Source organism: Odocoileus virginianus, chromosome 13 (genome assembly GCF_023699985.2).
Source record: "Odocoileus virginianus isolate 20LAN1187 ecotype Illinois chromosome 13, Ovbor_1.2, whole genome shotgun sequence".
Lineage (NCBI taxonomy): Eukaryota > Metazoa > Chordata > Mammalia > Artiodactyla > Cervidae > Odocoileus > Odocoileus virginianus.
The window spans coordinates 24267550-24292613 of record NC_069686.1 but is presented as its reverse complement, the minus strand read 5'-3'; the positions used below and the strand labels follow the sequence as shown (position 1 = coordinate 24292613).

General features: G+C 36.6%; 1 protein-coding gene across 2 annotated transcripts in view; it reads left to right on the top strand.

Annotated features, from left to right (window-relative positions):
- SCN2A (sodium voltage-gated channel alpha subunit 2) overlaps positions 1–25064 on the top strand; it is a 136250-nt gene that overhangs the window by 54668 nt on the left and 56518 nt on the right. For both annotated transcript variants that reach the window (XM_070476116.1, XM_070476115.1), the window contains exons 4-11: positions 10284–10373; positions 11120–11248; positions 11815–11906; positions 12784–13056; positions 18074–18137; positions 19656–19797; positions 19939–20145; positions 21943–22230. In XM_070476116.1, the coding sequence (XP_070332217.1) occupies positions 10284–10373; positions 11120–11248; positions 11815–11906; positions 12784–13056; positions 18074–18137; positions 19656–19797; positions 19939–20145; positions 21943–22230 (1285 nt within the window). The remainder of the gene's footprint in view (positions 1–10283; positions 10374–11119; positions 11249–11814; positions 11907–12783; positions 13057–18073; positions 18138–19655; positions 19798–19938; positions 20146–21942; positions 22231–25064) is intronic.

Below are 25064 nucleotides of genomic sequence, written 5' to 3'. Positions count from 1 at the left end.
AAATAAAAGAGACATTTTACAGGAATAAAAAATGTCTTTGAGTTGGCTTTAGGAATGAATAATAAAGTTGAGATTTAGATTTGAGTCTCATGAGCTATAAATTATGGTCCATTATGATGTTTGAGTAGTTAAAATCTGTGCTCTGAATAAATCTTTCCATAAATTATTCATTGTATCTAAAATAATTATTCATCCCTATGTAATTGCAATTTATACACAAAGTCATGTCAAAAAATTCAGACTTAGCCCATTGCTCTGTTTATAGTAAATACCGGGAGAAAATGCGTTGAAGAAGTAAGTGACAAATGAATCAAGAAGATAAATTATTAGATGCAAAACAAGTGATAAGATGAAAGTTTTGAAGAGGTCAGAAAAATCTATTTTGCTTTCAATATGATTGAAGAAATAATATTAAGAAAGCTCAATATTAAAGAAAAAAGGCAGGATTGTTGTTTTAAAACTTTTGTGGGGACATAGCATATTTTTTTGAAAATTTCATGAAAGCTATATTATCATCGCCAATCCAAAATATTCTAGAAGGTTAGAAGACCCAGGAATCTTAACATAAAGCCTTCTGGGAAAAGAGACTTCCAGTGGAAGAGGATGAGAGTAGTTTTAGAAGTTCTGATCAGAGACTCTGGGTGTTGAAAACCAAGTTTATGGTGGAGTCTCTTTAGGAATCAAGATACGATTTGAATTTGAAGAATTTGAAAGTTAGCACTTACTTCCCAGAAGAAAGAAAACCTTCAAGGGGCACAGCTGTCAGGAGATCTGCAGTGGTGTAAGTTGAAATGTGAAGGCAGCCAGGTAAATCTAAGATTTGCTGAACTGAATGTTTGACTCTCCTAGAACCTTACAAATGGCGTGGAGCTACACATTTCTTCTAATGCAGAAAAAGTAGATTTTTTAAAAAGCTCTGATTGCCTGAATTAAACTATTCTATCTCAGCTATCTTATCTTGGAGTAGAGATATAAGAGAAGATAGACACATTCTTTGGTCTTTTGGTGATAATGCGTATTTGACTGTGAAAGTGAAAGTGAAGTCGCTCAGTCGTGTCCGACTCTTTGCAACCCCATGGACTGTAGCCTACCAGGTTCCTCTGTCCATGGGGTTTTCCAGGCAAGAATACTGGAGTGGGTGGCGATTTCCTTCTCCAGGGGATCTTCCCGACCCAGGGATTGAACCTGGGTCTCCCGCATTGCAGGCAGATGCTTTACCATCAAACTTTGCTGTAAATAATACTCTACAGTTGGCAGGTAACTTTCTCAGTGACTTTGTCTTATTCCTCACAATGCCCATCCTAAGCTCAAATCCTGGTTTTCTAATTTTAAGTGCCTTTTGCTATAAGATAAAAATGCTTGAGGTTGCTATCTGCATTTTAGGCACAGTTAAGAGGGCATTGTGTATTTATTATCATTAGTTTATATTCCATAAAATGGTCATTCGCAGGAAAAAAAATTGGCATTTTCAACCTAGACTGGTATCTCTATTTCCAATGAAAACCTTGACTTATTTCTTTTTTTTTTTTTTTTTAAACCTTGACTTATTTCTTAAGGAGCTGTTATCTTCATTAGGCATTCTTGCATATCAAATTAGCTTTGTGTCTTGATTTTGGCAGAAAAATCTTACACTTACTCTATTTTTGCCAGAGTATATTTTGAAAACTGAAAATGCTTTTGATGTGCCTATTATCTTGTTTTGATAGTTAAATAAAATATGGTTATGTTTTCTAGATAGTAAACAAGTAAAAATTTATCCATATTCCTAAAATTTCCTATCAGAATTTTCAGTGTGTTACATGTCAATTTTTTATTTTAGCTTAATATGCACACTCTCCTTCACTTTGCATTTATTATTCATTTGTTCATTTGCAAATATTTACTAAGTACCTACTGTGTGGCAAATGTTCTTCTAGACACTGTGATGCAACATAGAACCTGCTAGTCCCTGCTCTCAAGTAGCTACATCCATGTGTATGTGTGTGTTTGAGAGGAGAGAGATAATACAAACAATTAAGCTAGTGTCAGCTAGTGATAAATGCTATTAACAAAAATAAAGCTGTATAAAAGAGAAGAGTGGCGAGGTACTATTTTATTTTATTTTATTTTATTTTTGCGAGGTACTATTTTAAATCATATGATCAGGGGAGTCCTCTCTGAAAAGATAGCATTTGAGTAAAGAGCCAAAGGAAGTGAGGAAGTGCAACGTGGAACTCTAAGGAGAAAGGCGAATAGCAAATACAAAGGCAAAGGATGAAGGTGGAAGTGTACCTGTTGTGTTCGAGAATCAACCAGGAGCCTAGAGTGCCCAGAGGAGAGTAGGAAAGGCAGAGAGTAGGAGGGGGTGAGGTCATTGAGAGTGGAGGTCAGGGCTGACATAGTAGATGGTTGATAAGACACCCAGTCTACCCTGAATGAGACGGAGAGAGAAGACTGGAGGGTTTTCAGCAGAAGAATGTCATCACCTGAGTCAGATTTGAAAAAGATCACTCTGGCCGCTGTGTAGGGAACAGATTGCTTCAGGGGAAAGGGTGGAAGTAAGAAAATAGATTGGGGGTTTACTGCCTTTATGAAGGCAGAGGATGCTGGTGGCTTTGGTGGAAATGATGAGGGTAGCAAATGTCATCACATTCAGTTGTGTTCCGAAAAGCTGAAAGGATATGCTGATCAATTGGCTGTGGGGTGTGAGGGAATGAGCAGAACTAAGGAGGACTCTAGGTGTTTAGTATGGTCAAGAAAGAAAAGTGTAGCTCCTTGAGCTTGGGACAGATGACATTAGGTGGAGAGATATGCTGGGTAAAATCAAGAGCTTGAATTTGAACATTTGTTTGTTTATTTGTTTTTGAGAAGCCAGTTAGACACTCAGTGGAGGAGTTTAGGTATTAAATGGAATGCAGGTCTGGAGTTCGGAAAAGGTTTGGGCTGGAGGTAAAACTTTGAGAGATGTAGTCATCATTATGTTGCCGTACAGATGGTATTTAAAGTGATGACAAAGACCTAAAACACCCCAAATCACACAGTAATGCAGAACTGCCCATCATTCATACAGGTTAGGAAAATAAAAAACAGATTTTGGAATCAGAAAACCTGGATTCAAACCCTGCCTCTGAGATTTACTTATTGGCTCCATGACCTTGATCCAAGTTACTCCAGCTGTTTTGAATCTCACTTTGTCCATCTCTATGTTGTGATCATAATTTAAACATTAATAATAATAACTATAAACACCTGACACTGTGACCAGCACTTGGTTGTTGTTCAGTTTCTCAGTTATGTCTGACTCTTTGCGACTCTATGGGCTGCCTGTCCTTCACTATCCCCCTGAGTTTGCTCAAGCTTATGTCCATTGAGTAGATGATGCCATCCAATCACCTCGTCCTTTGTCGCCCCCTTCTCCTGCCCTCAGTCTTTCCCAGCATCAGGGTCTTTTTCCAATGAGTTGGCTCTTTGAATCTGGTGACCAAAGAATCAGAACTTCAGCGTCAGCATCAGTTCTTCCAGCGAATATTCAGGGTTGATCCAGCACTTGGTAGGAACTTGATAACTTGTAGCTAGGACAGCTATTCTTGGTAGTACTAGCTACAATTCTAGGAGCAAGTGCTGCAAGATTAGCAAGGAAACAGTCTCATATTATGTAAGGAATTCCACAAACAAATTCTGTACAAATCTCTGGTCTCTTGAGGCTTGATTTTGCAAACAGAATGTTTATACAGCACCAGTTAGAAGCTGTTGAGTGATGGAAACATAATGTGGTCAGTCCTGACCACAATCTCACTTTGCAGATGAGTTCATTGAGGCCCAGACATGTTTAGTCACTGTTTTATAAGACTATATTTTATGTAAGTGGCAAGGCCAAAACTTCAGACTAAGTCTTTGATTATCAGCCTAGTATGCTTTGCATTTTCTATAGCACTGCAGTTTCTATCTATCTTTGCTGTTTCTATCTAACAGATTTCTAAATCCTCAGGTATAAATTATGTATTAGGGATACATAATTTATCTATCTGTATTTCTGTGTATCTCAAAGGTTGTTTTCAGTGGCTCCAACTTACTAATTCATTAAATAGGAAGTGAGCTTTTTAGTTCATCCTAAAATTATATGGTATCTATTAGAAATCAAAAACATGGTTTTCCGTACAAATATTATATAGGTCTGTGGGAAAGGAAGGTGAACAACTTACTATTTCTGTTTCTCCTGCTTTCAATGCTCAAAAGTTACCACGTGTTATCACATAGTTAGGAATTTGTTAATAACAAAATTAAACAACTCAAGAGTTAACAGTATATATGTGACATTTAGTTGACATTTCTGCTGCCTCTCAAATATGAATGAATAGGTAGAAAGAGGCCTATCTTACTTTGCTTAAATTCTCTATGTTAGAAATCTCTTAGATAAAACTATCTTCTGCCTCTAGCTCATATACATTTTAAGTAAAAAATGTCTCTGCAACTTCTCTGGATATTATGTTTTATTACAAAATCCTTGAACAGAACAGTGTCTTTCCCTTCCTTAAGAAAACAAAGAAATGCCCTATGTTTTTATATTTAATAGACAAATGATTAATAGTAAGAAACATAACTATTCACTAAGAAAAGTATTGATATTATCTGTATTTGCATAAGAAAAGTGAGGCTTAAATAATTAACTTGCTGAAGCCCATGTGATTGGTAAAGGATGCATCTGATCCACGGTTCATTGCTTTAAAATTCATGCTGCTTCATCCTACCCACGTGGATATAGGGGTAGGCATGCCAGTACTTTAATCATCTAGTTCCCAGGTCAAAGGTTATATAAAGCACTTTCAATATAAATATGAAGAAGTCTTTCCTCATCATACACACAGGGAATATTTTAGACTTGCCAACTGACAGGTTACTAACAATCAAAATGTTAACACATTTTTATGAATACCTGGTATAGAAGAAATCAATAGATTTAAAAAATCCTTTTTTTCTTGATATTATATGAGGTTACCCTGCCTCTATTTTTATTTATATACAAAGTCTCATAAGGAAATACTATTCTAGGATTCATTGTTCTTCTGAAAAAATGTACTTTATATGCTATGTATTTGGAAAATGAATACATGCATTTTGGGCTTCCCTGGTGGCACAGTAGTAACCCACCTGCCAATGTAAGAGACAAGAGTTTAATCCCTGAGTCAGGAAGATTCCCTGGAGAAGGAAATGGTGCCCTATTCTAGTATTCTTGCCTGGGAAATTCGGTGGACAGAAGAGCATGGTGGGCAACAGTCCATGGGCTTGCAAAAGAGTTGGACACGACTTAATGACTAAACAACAACAACAGCATATGCATTTTGTTACTAGTTCTGGTCCCTTGAAATCTGCCTTGACATGGAATTTCTATAATTTTTCAGTGTATGGTATCACCAATACCATGTCTATACTTTTTTTTCATATTTGTGTATTTGTTATCATTATCTGAAACCCTACTATTTCAATCACTCACCAGACTCCAGGTATCTTAAAGGTATGAGACTCCAGGTATGAGACTGATAAAATAAATTTATAGTGATTTTAAAAGTAATGGATTTTGAAACTCTCTATTTGGAGATTATCTATTAAACTAAAAGCATAAAAATCTGACTCTAGTTATCTCTTATTTGATTTAAAAGGAAAATAGTTTTATTTGGTTTCCTTTCTGATCGTTTGTCAGGACCATTAAGTTAAATGTATTTTTTAAATTAAAATGATAGTCATTCAATGTGAAAAACACTAATTTGAGTGTAATGACTTATTCATTTTGACTTACTGGGTAATATTTACTCTATTTAATAAAGTTTAAATATATATTTTACTTTATTATATATACTTAAATTTTATCATTATAAGGGGTAAAATTTTTAAGGGACATAAAACCATGGCTCAGTCTATTATGTGACATAAATCTCATGAGTCTTTTAAATTCCAGTTTGTATTTATCCAGTATTCTCTCTTTCAAAAAAATGTAGAAACCTGTGCACTTGACATATGTGGAAACAAATTTCATGCTGTATTTTTGATCCATATTTATAAATATATCACTAAAAAGGAAAAATGTACTTCACTTAGTAGTAAACAAAGTTCCAAACTAACATCATTCAATAGTCAACTGACCCTACAAAATGGCAAGGGTGTATGGTGGTGAACAATATAGACATGAAGTTGACCCTCATGAAGTTGGCCCTCATGAAGTTGACCATCTAATGGGAAAAAAATCAGTTAGCCATTGGAAGAATACCATCTGATGCTACGAGGATATATTTCTGATAGACCTAATCAGGAAAGGTGCTATTGTGGACAGGTTTTACTGAAAATAACTTCTGATCTGAGTGCTGGAGGAAAAGTTTGAGTTGGCTAACATGAGGTAAACAGCATATTCAGGGGAAAGAGGTAACATTTGTTAAGTTCCTGACTTGAAAGAGAGCTTGCTTCATTCCATGACCTAAAATAATTGCAATAATATCAGACTTGGGAAAGTGAAATGAGGACTAAGCAAGCTGAACTTAGGGTGGACAAGAATTAGACCTCCTAGACTCTTTACTCTGTTTGTTAAGCTATTTGATCATTATCCTAAGGTAGTGGAAAGCTATTGAAATGATCCAAATTAGATTTACAAAGGTCATTTTGGTACAGTGTGCAGATGAATAGAGTCAAGCATGGGTTCAGAAAGAACAGCTCGGGTGAAATTACAGTAATTTACATTAGATTTGATGGGTACCGAGACTAGGTAGTATTATGAGGATTGTGGGAAAAGTGCACTGAATCCAGGCATAGCAGATAGAATTGACAATATTTAGTGTTAAGGTGAATGTGGATGTTCAGGGAAGAGAAAAATGCAAGATGGCTCCTAGGTTCCTGGCTGAGTCAGTCAGTCAGTTCAGTTGCTCAGTCATGTCCTACTCCTGGCAACCCTGTGGCTGCATCACACCGGGCTTCCCTGTCCATCACCAACTCCCGAAGCTCGCTGAAACTCATGTCCATGGAGTCGGTGATGCCGTCCAACCATCTCATCCTCTGTCGTCTCCTTCTCCTGCCTTCAATCTTCCCCAGCATCAGGGTCTTTTCCAATGAATCAGTTCTTCACATCAGGTGACCAAATCTCACATTCATCCTGGCTAAATCATGAGACATTGTGATACAGAGATGTCAAAGGAGCAGTATTTGAGAAGAGAAGAGGGATAGGATTAAAACATTTTTAGTTTAGTTGTAGAACTCAAAAAAACTTGAAGTGTCAATGAAATAAGTGCATGTAAGTGCAGATGTAATATGGATTACTGAGTTCAGAAGAGAGGGCTAGAGTGAAGTAGCTCAGTCATGTCCGACTCTCTGTGACCCCCTGGACTAGAGCCTACCAGGCTCCTCCATGGGATTTTTCAGGCAAGAGTGCTGGAGTGGTTTGCCATTTCCTCCTCCAGGGGATCTTCCTGATCCAGGGATCGAACCCAGGCCTCCCACACTGCAGGCAGACACTTTACCATCTGAGCCAGCAGAGAAGTCCATGAACTAGAGAGGGCTAGTCTGGAGAAAAATACTTGAGATCAGTGGGTATGTAAATATACTTGGAGCTATGTGTGTTAATGAGCTCTACTAGGATAAATATAGCAAGAGAGGGAAAATGTCTTGGATATCCTCTGTCCTTTTTAAAAAGGGAAATATAACATTTCAAAGGATATTAAAAATTGTTGCCCATGAAGCGTAAAATATCAAAGGATTAGGATCTCATGAAAGCAAAAGTAAGAGAACATAATTAAAAGGGGAAGAATCAGGCTTGTCAAACTCTATTGAGAGAACAAGTCAGACAAGAACTCAAAATTATCCTTTTGTTTTCAGTTACACAACATGAAGATATTTGTCATATTTAGGAAGAAAACTGGTAGGCTAAGGATGTGGTAGATAAATGAAGGAAAGTAAAGATAAACATCTCTTCTAAGAAGCTTGGCTGTGAAATTGGAAGAGAAGTCTATAACTGGTTAGAGGATTGTGTTCTATTCTGCAGTATTCTCTTTCATGCCAAAAAGTAAGAGAGAATTAAGCAAGTTTGTGTTGATCATAAGAGCAGATAGAGTTACTAATGGAGATATTAAAGATAAGAGAAGAAAGAGATAAAGAGATTGCTGAAGTGTTCTGGAAAGGTGGAAGGGGTCCAGAGTTTGGGTAGAGGGGTTGACAACTCCCTCCATTGAAATGGGAAGGAGGAAAGAATCTCAATACAGAGAGTTTGTCAATTTGGGGTTAGGAAGTAAAGATATGACCTGATGCTATCTCTTCTCTCAATAAGATAGGAAATAAGGTCATGAGTTTGAAATGGGTAGAGAAGGAAGACTGGCGATCAAGGAAGAGTGGAGAATATTCGGAATTATCTTTGCAGAATAGTGGGGACAGTGAAGTGGAGAAATATTAAGACTGTGTTGAGCGTGTTTGAGGCTGGGAACTATGTATTTTGAATGATGCCAATCTGCCAAGGGGTTGTTTTCTACACTAGGTTGTTATTGTTCAGTCGCTAAGTCATGTTCGGTTCTTTGTGACCTCATGGACTGTAGCCGTCCAGGCTCCTCTGCCACCCTCTATCTCCTGGAATTTGCTCTGGTTCGTGTGCAGTCAGTGATGCTATCTAGCCATCTCATCCTCTGCTGCCCCCTTCAGTAGGGCCAGTAACCTAACAGACACAGAGGATCTGCTGGTTTTATACACTCATGATGAAGTCATCTTTAAGTTTATCTTATTTTTTGTTTCTTTCTAGCAAGAAAGGAAAAATATTTCTTCTTTGAACTGGTGTTTTTCTGTGTTCTCTAGGTTGTAGTGCCCTCACGTGGCTGATCCACATCATTCACTTATGAGTGTTTTCATGTGAACACACTTGAACAAGCTGAGAATTAAGCATGTGCCCTGAATCACTGCCAGTCAAAATGAAAAATCAGTGATTACTTTGACTAAAGTCAGTTGAAGGTGCAAAGAAACATCTTTTATAGATTAAGACAATACATAACACAGTACATTGGCAACACAATGCTATTCTATTTTACTGCACTTAAAATCAAGCTGATATTTTGCTATGTGTAAGTGATATGAAGATTTATGATTAAAAGTAGAGTGAGAAGGGACATTAATAGCATTTATTCATTCTGGAATTTTTATCCATTTTCTAAATGTACCTTGATAAAGCTCTTGTTTTACAAAACTACAACTGAATCCCTCTTGTGCTTTTCATTAACTATGAAAGAAAATTATTTCAAATAGTTGGCCGCCCAATGTTTTCTTAAATAATTTTTTTGTTGCTGTTTTTCAACACAAAGGAGGGTGAAGGGCATTGGCTATCTCTACACACATGGGCAAAGTGGGGTAGAATGAGAAAAACCAGATATTTGTCGTTAAGAAGTGTTCTCTATGATTTAGGAAATTAGGAAAGTAATTTATTGATTTTCTACCATATAAGGCACATTAAGTTGTAAGAGATTTAATATATTTTAACTAATTTGATCCTGACAGCAATCCTATGAAATGGTTTTTCTTCTTCCCTAGTGTAGCAAAATGAACCAAGGCTTAGCGAAATAAATAAGCAATTTGGCCATGGTTGCAAACCCACGAAATGCCAGTACTAAAACCAGTCATCTTTTTTTTTTTTTTTGCTATTTGGAATTTAATGAGCTATCACGTGTATTATATACTCCATTTAGAATTTTATTAAGAATATTCAAACCAGGTTATCCTTAGGATGGATTATAATACATTCAGTTACAGTTGGCTCTCCCCATCTGCGGATTTCTTATCTGTGGGTTCTATATCTACAGATTCAACCAATAGTAGATGGTGTACAGTATTCAAGATCCGTGGTTTGAATCCTGGTGACAGAACCCATGGAGACAGAGGGGCCTTGAAACCTGAGCGTCCTGGAATTAATCCCCTACAGATAATGAGGGATGACTGTTACTTGAAATCTCCTTTTGAATTTTTGTCAGAGTCTTCATACATGCTGAGCTTGCACTTTAGTCATTGAGTCATTAAAGAAAAACAAATTGATGAATTATTTACCAGTGTGCTCATTTTTTTGTGTTTAATCTTTTCCAATACCAAAATGACATAAATAGCCTCAAAGTAGTTCATGGCTTGGCCTGACATGACTTTAGATGGGGTTGCTGAAATTACGGAAGTGGAAAAAGCAAGCTCAATAATAAAATCATAGGGTCATAAAAGTTCTAAACTTCAAAACGCTAAAAGACATAATGGTGTAGGAAAGTGAAAGTTTACATTGACCTTTGTCTTCCTTGACGGTATTCTTCTACTTTATTCAATGTGCTCATTATGTGCACTATTCTTACCAACTGTGTATTTATGACCATGAGTAACCCTCCAGACTGGACAAAGAATGTGGAGTAAGTAGAAGATTTTTAAAAAATCTTGCAATATTGTTGTCCCTTTATGTTTTGAATTGTGCTTCTATCATCTTGACACCTCATCAGTTTCTTCAGCAAATTGTACTGGCTACTCTAAACCAGTTATACAATGACTCAAGTTTATTTCAACCACTGATTTTCTGTAGTACAAAGCTTGCACTGGCTCATGCAATTACTCAGATTACTGCACTGATTTGACTGCCGATATGTATAGCCCTTTATCTTCCTTGTGAGTCTTACACTCTTTTCAAGATCATCACTGTTACTAGTATCTGATGATAAATTTATACATAGTTTGTATGTTCTTTTCCTCATAGCTATCACTTTTCTATGATTTATTAGTTTATATTTCATGGCTCTTAATGATGCGCACTTTATTAAACAAAAAAGTCTTCATTTATTTTTGTATTAGTAACTACTTGCTTAAATTAGAACCAAACCAGTGTATTTCATTTAATATGTATAGAATCATATTATTTGGGCCTTCAAATTAATTAATGCAAGCAAGTACAATACTCATATATAGTCAATGAGAATGTCTTTCAGTATGTAATGTTTCTTTTTTTTTTTTTTCCTTAATCCCTACCTATGGTCTAAATCATGGGAAGACCAACATAGACCTATATAGAACCCTCTAATTTTTATTTGTTGTTTTTCTCCTTTAATATGTTTACATGGAAATTACCTTCAGGATCTTTAATGTGGGCTTGGCTATTTTCTCTCAGGTACACCTTTACAGGAATTTATACTTTTGAATCACTTATAAAAATACTTGCAAGGGGCTTTTGTTTAGAAGATTTCACATTTCTACGGGACCCATGGAATTGGTTGGATTTCACAGTCATTACTTTTGCGTAAGTACCTTAATATATTTTCTGTCCAGGAAGACTAAATCATTAGTGGAAGTCTATACTGTATTTCTCCTTGGTGGCTTCCCTTAACAGATCAAGCATGTTTCTTGGTTATCCTGTGAATTTAGGATATTTTTTCTTCTGATCAAATTATGCACTTTGGAGAAATTAGGCACTATCATAGTAAATTACATGGCTTTGATTTCAATTAGTGCTATAAAGCAATAAAATGTTTCCCAAGTAATAGAGATTATGATCAACAGCAATGCCATTTTCCTCTTAATTGGGAGATATGATGGCAACACTCATTGAAGTTGAAAAGGTCTTGAAAGACCAACTTAGATTTCCCTAAATTTTGAATAACTCTGATTTAATTCTACAGGTATGTAACAGAATTTGTAAACCTAGGCAATGTTTCAGCTCTTCGAACTTTCAGAGTCTTGAGAGCTTTGAAAACTATTTCTGTAATTCCAGGTAAGAAGAAAGTGGTATAAGGTGGTAGGCCCCTTATATCTCCAACTGTTTCTTGTGTTCTGTTATTGTGTTTGTGTGTGAACTCCCTATTACAGATATGTGACAGAGTTTGTGGACCTGGGCAATGTCTCAGCGTTGAGAACCTTCAGAGTTCTCCGAGCATTGAAAACAATTTCAGTCATTCCAGGTGAGAGCTAGGTTAAACACTGAGGCTGACTTCAGCAGCATTAGTGGTGCAATCACAGCTTTTGTGCGTAAGCCTTGTTGCTTTTCACTTATTGCAAATGTTTGTAAAAAAGCAAGAATCAGTACATCATGTTTTGGATGGATTTGATTCTTTGCTTTTACTAGTTGTTTTCTTTAAAATGAGCAGTTCTAAATCAGCCTTTGAGTTTAACAAGTTTTTGCATGAGGCCTTTGCAGTAACAGGCTACATGGTTTGCGTCCTGTAACATCAAGCTTTCCGCATAGAAGCCAAACTATGAGGCATTCGAACTGATGCAAATTTGACCAGTTAGGTCTAAAATTGGTAATTATGTTAACTTCAGATAAATAAAAGAGCAAGAGATAGCATGAGTGCTGCATGGGACTCAGTTTTCAGATGTCTTCCTTTTTTAACCCATTCTCAAGCTGATAGAATTCACAAATATATAACCTCACAATTCAGTGACTTCAAGATTTCTTACTATTTTATTCATACAGATTTTTCTAAAATCAGAGGTTAGGGAGTAAGACATCTGCAAATAAAAGCAAAGTATTTATACAAGGTTGATGTTTAAGCATGAATATCAAAACCATTTCTTTTGCTCTAAGGAGTATTTGGAAATACACTTTTGGTTTGTTTCCATTCACAGTTTTCTAATGAAAATACAAATTCTGCTTTCATTCATTTTCACCAGCTAGCAGGCTTTTCATAAAAGTGTTATTCAGTCACAAACATTAAACTAATATTGTTGGCATTCTGCATGACATCTTTATTTTCCAGGACAAGCTCCTGATGTTTTTCTCTATAACATAGCTGTTGAATAGTATATTTAAATTCCTCCCTTTGACTTTATTTGTAGGCCTGAAGACCATTGTGGGGGCCCTAATCCAGTCGGTGAAGAAGCTCTCAGATGTAATGATCCTGACTGTGTTCTGCCTGAGCGTGTTTGCACTAATAGGATTACAGCTGTTTATGGGCAACCTGCGAAACAAATGTTTGCAATGGCCCCCAGATAATTCTTCCTTTGAACTAAACATCACTTCTTTCTTTAATAACTCATTGGATGGGAACGGTACCACTTTCAATAGGACAGTGAGCATGTTTAATTGGGATGAATATATTGAAGATAAAGGTAAGATATACTCTTTTAACCATTAAGCTATTTAGTCCCTTAAATATTTTTTTTAAAAGTATATATAGTGAAAAGTGTCTCAATTTTGATGTGAACCAAATTAGTTAGACCAGTTTAAGATAGCTTAATATATGTGATGGGAAGTCCCCTGGTGGCTCAGTGGTGGAGAATCTGCCTGCAATGCAGGAGACACGGGTTTGATTCCTGGGTTGGGAAGATCCTCTGGAGGAGAACATGGCAACCCACTCTAGTATTCTTGCCTGGAGAATCCCATGGACAGAGGAGCCTGGTGGGCTACAGTCCATGGGGTTGCAAAGAGTCAGACACGACTGAAACGACTGAGCACACATGTATGCAATATATGTGATATAGAAATCAAATGATACGTTACTCCTTTTTCCTTATCTTTTGAGCAACATGATAAAAGTACCATTTGAAGACATATTCTTTTCCCCAACGAGTCTTGAAAGCAATACAATATAATGCTGTATAAGCAAAAATATTTATTTGAAAGATGTTGATCAAGAGTTTTCAGTCATCTTAATAAATAAATCAGTAATTTTAAGTATTCAGTGTATTTTACTGAAATGGATTGTTAAGAAGACTGAGAAATTTGACTCAATATATGTACTGAGCACTTATGATGTATCTGGGAGTAGAAAAATCAAGATGACATCTGAATTTGTGTACTCATCAGAAAGTTAAGTTAAGCAGCCTTAGTCCAGCGTCACTTATTAATGAGAAAGTATAAACTCAAAACCTACGTTTATAATATTTTTATTCCAGCTTATCTCTTTGGTATCAATCATTATATTAGAATTGTTTGATTTTTATTTTAGAGATGGACTTAAAAACATAGTAATGATATACTTCAGTATAGGGCTTCCCTGGTAGTTTAGCGCTAAAGAATCTGCCTTCCAATGAAGGATATGTGGGTTTGATCCCTGGGTTGGGAAGATCCCCTGGAGAAGAAAACGGCAACCCACTCCAGTATTCTTACCTGGGAAATCTCATGGACAGAGGAGCCTGGCAGGCTACAGAGTTAGACATGACTTAGCAACTAAACACACACACATACTTCAGTATAATTTCTTATTGAAGGCAGCCCCTCTGTCATTGGAATGTCCAAATTCCTCATTCTCTGTGTACAATTAACTAGCCAGCTTCCATTGGTCTCTTGATTATCATTATTCCACAGGGATACTTAGTCTGAGGTATCTTTCATGACTTTTAGAAGTATATGAAAATTTATCATTTCCCACAATATATTAATGTTTTAAGAGTTAGTATTGGTATGAAGATTTATACTGGACAGATTAAGGTTCACTAGCTAAGTGAATAAATAAAACAAATGATTTCATTATTTATGGGCTTTCCTATTTATTAATATTATAATAGCAGCATAGTGACAATCTTTGCACATAAATTTTTCATGTATTTCTGATTGTTTCTTTCAGATAGATTTATACTAATAGAATTTTGGAATGTCAAAGAGTTTGACCATATTAAGGCTTAGTTCAGTTCAGTTCAGAAACTCGGTGGTGGTCCGATGCTTTGCGACCACATGGACTGCAGCACACCAGGCTTCCCTGTCCATCACCAGCTCCTGCAGCTTGCTCATACTCATGTCCATCGAGTATGTGATGCCATCCAACCATCTCATCCTCTGTCATCCCCTTTTCCTCATGCCTTCAATCTTTCCCAGCATCAGGATCTTTTCCAATGAGTCAGTTCTTCACTTCAGGTGGCCAAAGTATTGGAGTTTCAGCTTCAGAGTCACTCCTTCCAGTGAATATTCGGGACTGATTTCCTTTAGGACTGACTCATTGGATGTCCTTGCAGTCCAAGGGACTCTCAAGAGTCTTCTTCAATGCCACAGTTCAAAAGCATCAATTCCTTGGTGCTCAGCTTTCTTTATAGTCTGACTCTTACATCCATACATGACTACTGGAAAAACCATAGCTTTGACTAGATGGATCTTTGCTGGCTAAACAATGTCTCTGTTTTTTAATATGCTGTCTAGTTTGGTCATAACTTTTCTTCCAAGGAGCAAGGGTATTTTAATTTCATGGCTGCAGTTACCATCTACAGTGATTGTGGAGCCCCCCAAAATAAAGTCTGTCACTGTTTCCATTGTTTCCCCATCTATTTGCCATGAAGTGATGGGACCAGATGCCATGATCTTCATTTTCTTAATGTTGAGTTTTAAAGCCAAATTTTCACTCTCCTCTTTCCCTTTCATCAAGAGGATCTTTAGTTCTTCTCTTTCTGCCGTAAGGGTAGTGTCATCTGCATATCTGAGGTTATTGATATTTCTCCTAGCAGTCTTGATTCCAGGTTGTGCTTCATCCAGCCTGGCATTTTGCATGATGTACTCTGCATTAAGTTAAGTAAACGGGGTGACAGTATGCAGTGTTGACATATTCCTTTCCCAGCAACAACCAGTCTATAGTTCCATGTTCAGTTCTAAATCTTGCTTCTTAACCTGCATACAGATTTCTCAGGAGACAGGTCAGGTGGTCTGGTATCCCCATCTCTTTAAAAATTTTCATTTGTTGTGATCCACATAATCAAAGGCTTTGGCATACTCAATAGAGCAGAAGTAAATGTTTTTCCGGTATTCTCTTGCTTTTTCAGTGATCGAACGGATGTTGGCAATTTGATCTCTGGTTCTTCTGCCTTTTCTAAAACCAGCTTGAACATCTGGAAGTTCACGATTCATGTATTGTTGAAGCCTGGTTTAGAGAATTTTGAGCATTACATTGTTAGCATGTGTGATGAGTGCAATTGTGTGGTAGTTTGAACATTCTTTGGCATTGCCTTTCTTTGGGATTGGAATGAAAACTGACCACTTCCTGTCCTGTGGCCACTGCTGAGTTTTCCAAATTTGCTGGCATATTGAGTACAGCACTTTAACAGCATCATCTTTTAGGATTTGAAATAGTTTACCATTAGCTTTGTTTGTAGTGATGCTTCCTAAGTCCCACTTGACTTCACATTCCAGGATGTCTGGCTCAAGATGAGTGATCACACCATCATGGTTATCTGGTCATGAAGATCTTTTTTTTTGTATAGCTCTTCTATGTATTGTTGTCACTTCTTCCTAATATCTTCTGCTTCTGTTAGGTCCATACCATTTCTGTCTTTTATGTGCCCATCTTTGAATGAAAGATGGCTAGAGAGGCATAGTCTCAAATTCCGAGAGATCAAATTATATAACTCCTGTAGCAGTGTCTATCTTACTGAATTCCCATTAATATTAACTGTTACTGTATGGTAGAGAGAAAAGTATATCCTCTTTTTAATTATTAATGTGGTATCACTTATGTTTATCAGTAGCATTAGCAATTAATATATTTTATATAGTGTGAATTACCTGTTGGTATTTTTACTCATTATTCTATGAAATGATAGTATATTTTGGGAAATTCCTAAGAATTCTATAATTTATCAAGTATATTAACCTTTTGTCTTTTTTTTTGCAAATGTATTCTCTAGCTTGTTTTTCTTCTCATTGTTTTTGATGCCTAAATGACTAGATTTTTAGGCAATCAAGTCATCAAATTTGTAGGTCCCCCCCCCCATATTTAAGTTTATAAATGCCTCTGAATTCAGAGAGAATACAAATTTTCACCTAGATATTCTACATATAAAACAGCCTCATATATTCTACAGTATAGAACGTCTTCATATTTTTATATTAATGGACTTGTTTCTAAATCTTTAGAATTATTTTTTGATATATGTTATGAGGTAGTGATCTAATTTTTTTCGTAAAACTATGACTCAGATTGTCCTACGTAATAAAGTAAGATATTCTTTGAATATAGACTCTCAGTATTTCTGAAAACTAAAAAAAAATTTGTGAAGTATATGTGTGTGTGTTTTAATGTGTTTATGTCTGTGTGTTTTTGCATGTGAATATGTAAATATGTATGTTTATCCTTTTGTCTGTTTCCTGAGATATTCTTTGCAACTTATTAGCATCATGTATAAGGTATTCCTTAAGAATAAAAACTAGGTATACTTAGAAAATCTTTATCTCCAAAGGGACAAGTTTATCTTGAAAGATAATAATCAAGCCAAAACTCAAAACAAAACACTTATTTATAGCATCATGGAAAGGGCAAACACCTAAGCCCACTTTTCACAAGAACCTGTTAAAAGTGGCGGGAAAAAAATGTCTGAATCCATTTTGAGTCCAGACAAAATGTATTTGTAGAGTAAAATGTTTTTTCATGGCAGCATTTAGAAGCAGCAAGGCTTTTCTTTCTCTCACTTTCTGTGCCAAGTAAAAAACATCAGTTTGGCAACTCTTTTTTGAATTATCTCACCTGGATTTGATCACTGGGTTAGAAAGATTCACTGGAGAAAGGAATAGCACTCCAGTATTCTTGCCTGGAAAATTCCATGGACAGAGGAGCCTGACGGGCTACAGTCCATGGAGTTGCAAAGAGCTGGACGTGACTAAGAGACTAATACTTACTTAAGCGATATATTTGATATATATATTTCAAATATATTTGAGTTTATATTTGCAATAAATACTAATAGGGAATGCTATAATAGTTACATCTTGGAAACATTTCTTTTTAAACAGATTTCCTAAGCATGTGTTTAATCAAAAATGTTTGTGATATTTGTATGGTATCAGTTATTATTTTCATTTAGCCGTACACATATTTGGGCTTCCCTGGTGGCTCAGCTGGTAGAGAATCCGCCTGCAATGGGGGAGACCTGGGTTCGATCCCTGGGTTGGGAAGATCCCCTGGAGAAGGGAAAGGCTACCCACTCCAGTATTCTGACCTGGAGGATTCCATGGACTGTATAGTCCATGGGGTCACAAAGGAGTCAGACACGAGTGACTTTCACTTCAGTTCACTTCATACACATATTTATTATTTTATCAGTTTTATTATGCTTTAAAAAAATGTAAGCTTTATTACCCACACACAGTGGCTGAAGCGTTTTGAAGGTTCTTCAAAATGATTCTCTCTATTCTTTGCTCTTTAAATAGGTCACTTTTATTTTTTGGAAGGGCAAAATGATGCTCTGCTTTGTGGCAACAGCTCTGATGCAGGGTAAGTGCTGTTTTGTGTCGCGCCTCAGTCCACACTGCTCCATAGGCCTTAGCCTGCCACCTCCCGCCTACCCTGCCCCCGCTTGCTCCTCATTCAAAGCCCTCCATAAATTCCACTTCACGCTGACTCAAAATAGCTGGGATAAGTGTGGATTGTCACCTCCTTCACACACTCATGCAGCAATTATTTTTCCATACTAGGTCACAGCTTATCTTCCAAATTAGTTCAATGGAAAATAGAAAGAAAAACAATACATGTACATAAAAAGCTCAAGTTAATAGAATTCATAACCATGTTCTTTTATAAGTGTGATATTCTATATATACTAATGTGGTCTCCATGGCATAAAATATATCTGAAGATAATGTCAGTATCTGATCTGTAGTGAGTACATGTTTAGCATATTTTAGCAAAATGGTTAAGAGCATAGACCCGAGAGTTTACACGAATTCAAACCCGAACCTCACCATATAATATCACCTCTCCTTGCCCTGATTTCCCCATGGGATAAGTAGGAATAAATTATAAGGTGACTGTGAGAGTTAAATGGATTAATGAATGTATAGCTATTACAGCATTCAGTAAGTACTTTTAATTATCATAACTGGCATTATGTGAATGCTTGTTTTTAAGAAGCATTTTCCCTGGAGCTAAAGCTAGGAGGAAAATTCAGAGAAATAGTTCTTTCTGTATTTATGAGATTTTAGAATCATAAATGGAAGTCTGATGTTCCTCCTGAGGTAGGTGCTATTGTGGACATTAGTAACTAGTACCTGTAGCAGAATCCCCAACGGTAACAAGCTTTGCATTTGGCTCATATGATATTGTGCTGCGTTTATCTCCAATCTTAATGATAAGTAAAACAGACTGACTTTAACTCTTCTCTATACTGTACTAAGTGTTTTACATATGATGTCTTATTCAGTGATTGTAAGTTTGGAGGCAGGTTCTGTTATTAACCTTTTCTTACATACAAGGTATTCCAAACCAGCAACTTGCCCAAGATCACACAGCCCAGAGTGTCAAGCGCAATGTTGAGTCCGGGTCAGCTTAATCATTAAGGTCATACTGTGAAATGTTCCCTCTGCAGACTCATTCACTCCTCTTGGTATGCACCCTCCCTATCTTTTTCTTACCCCGCTTTCCTACCTCCACGCTCAACACACTTCTGCCTCTAGATATCTTCAGTGAAAATCAAATTTTTCCCTGCAGACTTATTTTTCTGTTCATCTTCACAAATCTCAGAAGATAGTAATCATAATATGATTGCTTCTATAGGGAGGCACGATAAATATAATAATGGCAATCATGAATCACAGAGAAATCCACAAATAGACTTAGCAGATTCTGTTGTTATGTAAATCAGTCCTCTTAGTCCTGGACTCAGCACTGGGTAAAGTGAGAACAATCTGCTTTTCTTGTGCTGCATAAAATAGACATCAGGGTCTATAAAAACAGGAAAGCCAGCCATGCAACTTGCAGTGACGATGTCCTCTCTTTCTTTTCACCTAATCACAGCCAGTGTCCAGAAGGATACATCTGTGTGAAGGCTGGTCGAAACCCCAACTATGGCTATACAAGCTTCGACACCTTTAGCTGGGCTTTCCTGTCCTTATTTCGTCTCATGACTCAAGACTTCTGGGAAAACCTTTATCAACTGGTGAGAACAGATAGAATGATTCTTCTGGGAAGCATGAACTCCTGAGATCAAGAGAACTGTAATAAAATACTTTATTACTGAGAATGCATGCTTGTAACATTCTGTATAAAAGTTAATAAAATATCTCTTCCATCTTTGCAGACACTACGTGCTGCTGGGAAAACATACATGATATTTTTTGTGCTGGTCATTTTCTTGGGCTCCTTCTATCTAATAAATTTGATCCTGGCTGTGGTGGCCATGGCCTATGAAGAACAGAATCAGGCAACGCTGGAAGAGGCTGAACAGAAAGAAGCTGAATTTCAGCAGATGCTTGAACAGCTTAAAAAGCAACAAGAGGAAGCCCAGGTATGGTAGCAAGCATCGAGCCCTTTTGTGTTTATCTCCATCCTCTGACCATACTGTTAAGATCAGAGACATTTAAACACACAAAATCAGCAGTGATAACTGACATTAGAAACATGCCATACGTGTTTAGTAAGTGTTAGGAGCCTATTTGGTAATCAGAGACTTATTCTTTTATTTTGATGATTACTTGGGCTTCCCTGGTGGCTCAGACTGTAAAGAATCCACCTGCAATGACAGAGACATGGATTTGATCGCTGAGCTGGGAAGATAATGCTGGCAAAGGGAATGGCTACCCACTCCTGTATTCTTGCCTGGAGAATCCCATGGATAGAGAAACCTGGCAGCCTACAATGCATGGAGTCGCAAAGAGTCAGACACGACTGAGCCACTAACGTGATCACTTAACTATAGTAATGGCATCCAAACATGGCAAATTATAATGAGTTTATTGGCATTTTTTTCTCCCTTGTGGCCCTTCACAAAGTAGTTATACCTACATGCCTTCGGTTGAACTATTTTCTTAATCTTCTGGGGAAGCAGAATTCAGTTCTGGTTGCTTCTTCCTTCATGTCACTAGAGGTGGGAAAGGTCAGAAAACCCAGGTCAAACTGAGAAGATTATTTTATAGAGTCTGGAAAAAAAGACAAAATCCTATTTAATATTTATTTTCTATTTGAAGAGTTCAAATGCAAGTTTGTGGATTGTATAAAGAAAACACTGGTACATAAACATGCTAAATCATTACATTCTGTGCCCATTACCCTGTAAATCTTATAATTCGGACTTGATGAAGTTTCAAAATAATTTCTCTAATTATATGTGCTTGACAATGTTGTTAATCCAGTCGCCTATATTCATTTTTACTGAATGTAGAGTATGGTTCCCTTTTAGCACTGAGTATCCTAAATATGTAATAAAGATCAGATAAATAAAATTATACTGGAATAGCAGCAACAATATTGAGCACTTTATCTTTCCAATAATTGTACTGTTGTCATTTATAAATTCACTCAGATGCCATGATTGGGGATTTTCTTATATACAGTCTCTAATTTGTTTTCATTGTGCATTTCTTACTGAAATAATCATTTTAAGTCAAAGAGAAAAAAAAGGTTTATTAAAACGAAATTCTTGACTGAATTAAATTTAATAATTTATACTGGCACTAAAATCACTGTCAAGTGGAAGTGTGCTAGATCAGGTTAAAATAGGAAACCTTTAGTTCTTAAATTATTTGCTTCTTATGACATTGTTTAAATAATAGAAAAAAGTCTTTATGCTATTTGAGTGTCTTTTGCATTTTATTAGATCATTAGAATGTGTAGTGTGAAGCCACGGCTTGGAGATCTTCCTTGAAGTCACATGTATCATCTTTCACTTTTCTCTTAATTTTAATTCTTTAAGTGGTTTAATGATAATGTGTGTGTGTGCTAAGTCGCTTCAGTCATGTCTGTCTCTTTGCGACTCTATGGACTATAGCCTGCCAGGCTCCTCTGTCCATAGGATTCTCCAGGCAAGAATACTGAAGTGGGTCGCCATGCCCTCCTCCAGGGGATCTTCTCAAACCAGGGATTGAACCTGTGTGTCTCTTACATTGGTAGGTGGGAATTTTACCTCTAGCACTACCTGGGAAAGCCGACAATGACAATATATGAGCTGTTTTCCAAAATACATACTAGGATGGAGAATCATTTTTAAAAGTCACATATTCATGAGACCAAAGATAAGTGAAGCAGTAACATGGATAGAGTTTTTCAAAGTTTATGTGCAACTGCCGTCTCCCTTGCACCCTTCTAGGCCGCAGCTGCAGCAGCTTCGGCTGAATCAAGAGACTTCAGTGGTGCTGGTGGGATCGGAGTTTTCTCAGAGAGTTCTTCAGTAGCATCAAAGTTGAGCTCCAAGAGTGAAAAAGAGCTGAAAAACAGAAGGAAGAAAAAGAAACAGAAAGAACAGTCTGGAGAAGAAGAAAAGGAAGATGGGGTCCACAAATCCGAATCTGAAGACAGCATCAGAAGAAAAGGTTTCCGGTTTTCCTTAGAAGGAAGCAGGCTGACATATGAAAAGAGGTTTTCCTCTCCACATCAGGTAAACGTATTATATTATATAAATTGCATTTGTTATAGCAAACACAAGTATTTAAAATATGCCAGAATTTGGTTAGAGATAAAACTGCCTTCCTCCTTGCTGACACCATACTTTCAGAATGGTAATGATTGATGAATGTTTTGGTTATCACCTCAAGGAATCTGTGTTTTACAACATTTTGGAATTCCAGGAAAGCATTTTTAGAGCATAGATCCCACTGCACTTGGGAAGGCTTGTGATTTTGAGATTTCCCTAAAGAGTGGTAAGCGTCTCAGGGCAATTTTCCACCTGACGAGTAATCAGTAGATGGTTCCCGTCCCTTCATAGCTGTGGTGCCTGGACCCAGTGAACTGTCGGTTTTCTGAGTGGCAGCTTCCTAGAACTGAAGAGTGGATTCTCTCAGACTATCTTTGCAGTTGTTCCCATCCACCTGCCAACTTCATATGAGGAATGTATTCCTTGTTCTTGTTTCAAGGGAAACCGGAGCATCATTTTTCTAAAAGTGTCATCAAAGATTTTAGGTAGATGTGCATTGAGGAAGATCTATGATACTAAATAAACAATTGTGTCTAATTGCACTTGATTACCTGTGTCTCATGTTTAAGGAGACTTGAATGTAAATAATATGTTGACTTATATAGTGCAGAAAATGTTATCTAGATGCTTCTGGCTTATCTACCAACACTAGCTGCTGTAACTTTGAAATTTAGGATCATTAATTGCTTTTAAAATTACCAAAAGAATTACAGATTTTCGGTACTGAAAAACTTCATATCCATACAATTAACAGTAACAATTTGAACACCCACAGCAATGATGATGGCTAACACTTACCTGGTGCATTGCTTCTTACAGTATAAACTTATTGAGGCCACTCAGGGCAGCCCTAGCGGGTACTGTCGTCCTCATCCCCAATCTGCAGATGTGAAGACAAGGGGACGGGTGGTATTCTTTGTTGAGCGCCTGTTTTCTGTTTGGCATTCTTCTTCTTCTACCATAATTAATGTTAAAAACCCTGAATATGACTGTTTTCATTACATTTTGGGCTCAGTGAAGTTAACTAATTGCCCAGTGTCATATAGTTATTAAAGGTTGAAGTGGCATTCACAGTTGGCCTGACACTGAAGCTCTTGAACTTTCTGCTATATTAGGCTGACTAGAAAGAATATTTTTTAAAAAGTCTAAAGAAGCTGATGAGAAAATTTACAATTTGATTTCATTTAAAAGATATGTATATTTAGGATTATGTATGTTCTTTGTATCCACAGTCTCATATAACCTTATGTTTAATATGTATATAATTTTTATAGGTCAGCCTTATTCACTCTAAGTCTAGGTAACATTATGAGATATGCTGAATGAAAAGATTAGTGCAGTTGAATTCAAATTTGAAGTAGAATCTACCCTTGTTCGTGTTGTTGTCATAATCATTATGCCTTCATTAGTGGAGACTTGAATCTCAATAAATGTGAATGTAAAAAAAATCAAATCTCCCTTTTAGAGTATTGTTTGTTTTGAAGGAAGGTAAGAGGGAAAGAAGAGAGGGAGAAAAGAAGGGAAATAAGTTAGCTGGGGAAAAACTACCAAAATTTGAAACTGCAACCAGATACCAGATACCACGGAGAGTCACCCCAGTATGCTTTATCTCGAGTCCAACAGAACTAATTCTAGGCAGAATAGTAAAGTCTGAAAATGTTAGGTTCTACCCACCTTTTTCTGTACATGTTGTCCAAAGACATAACATTTTCCCCATACCATCTTCTTAAAACTTCTGCTTCTTAACTAGCTGGGTATCAGGTGATGGCTGACTTATACAACATGTAATATCTGGCTCAAATGGATATCCGTTTCTGAAGTGATATTTCTATAAAAATAGATTTCAGATTTTTATCTGAAAAAGAAGTAATCAAGCAACTAATTAAGAAGCTGGAGAGGGCAATGAAGATACAAAGAGAGAGAGAGAAAAGGAGGGGAAAAGAAGGGAGGGATGCTGAAGTCATACTAATTTCACTTTGCAAGACCCTGTAAGTAATACTGAAAATAGTGAGCCTGGCTACAGTGGTGAAGGGTCCATAGCTTTTGCTAGGTTTTGCAGGGCACAAGGCCCAAATGTATTTAAAACTATTGTTTTATAGGGACATGATAGGCAATTATATTGGTAACCATTGCTATTTTCATATTAAAAAAATATAAAATATACTTTTACCACTGGATTATAATTTCCTCAGAGTAGGTGGATTGTATGAAATACTTTTTAGACTTCTTAAGACTTGTTACTGTGGGATAGTGGAAAGAAGGAAGTCAAGAGTGCAGTTTCTAACCACAGCTCAAGACAATCTGGATATTTTATTTTTAAAGCATTTATAAGATACTTTTGGCCTACTAAAGTTATTATTTCCCTCTGTATTTATGATAAACCAAAGATCCACTTGTTATGGCAGATTTTTTTCTTACTGTCCATCCATCCTCTATTTGTAACAGGACATCTGATTGCTATAGATTTATGTAATTAATATAAGCAGTGGAAGTTGAGGCTAACACATGGAGAACAATCATTTTCCATATAGCTGCCACATATAAACTATGCTCTTGTGTGGCATAATTCACCTTTGAACTTTGAGAAACAGTGTGTCTAATTTTATAACATTTCTCTCCAAACCATCTACTGGCACTAACTGAGGGCAGAACTTGTAGTATAAAAACATAAACTGTTACTAAGATGGTACATATACATAATTTCTACTTTATTTCCTATTGTCAAGCATTTATTGTCTGGCTTTCTTTCTGAGGTAGTGATAACCAGTAGGTCACAAATTCTGTAGATATTATGTCCT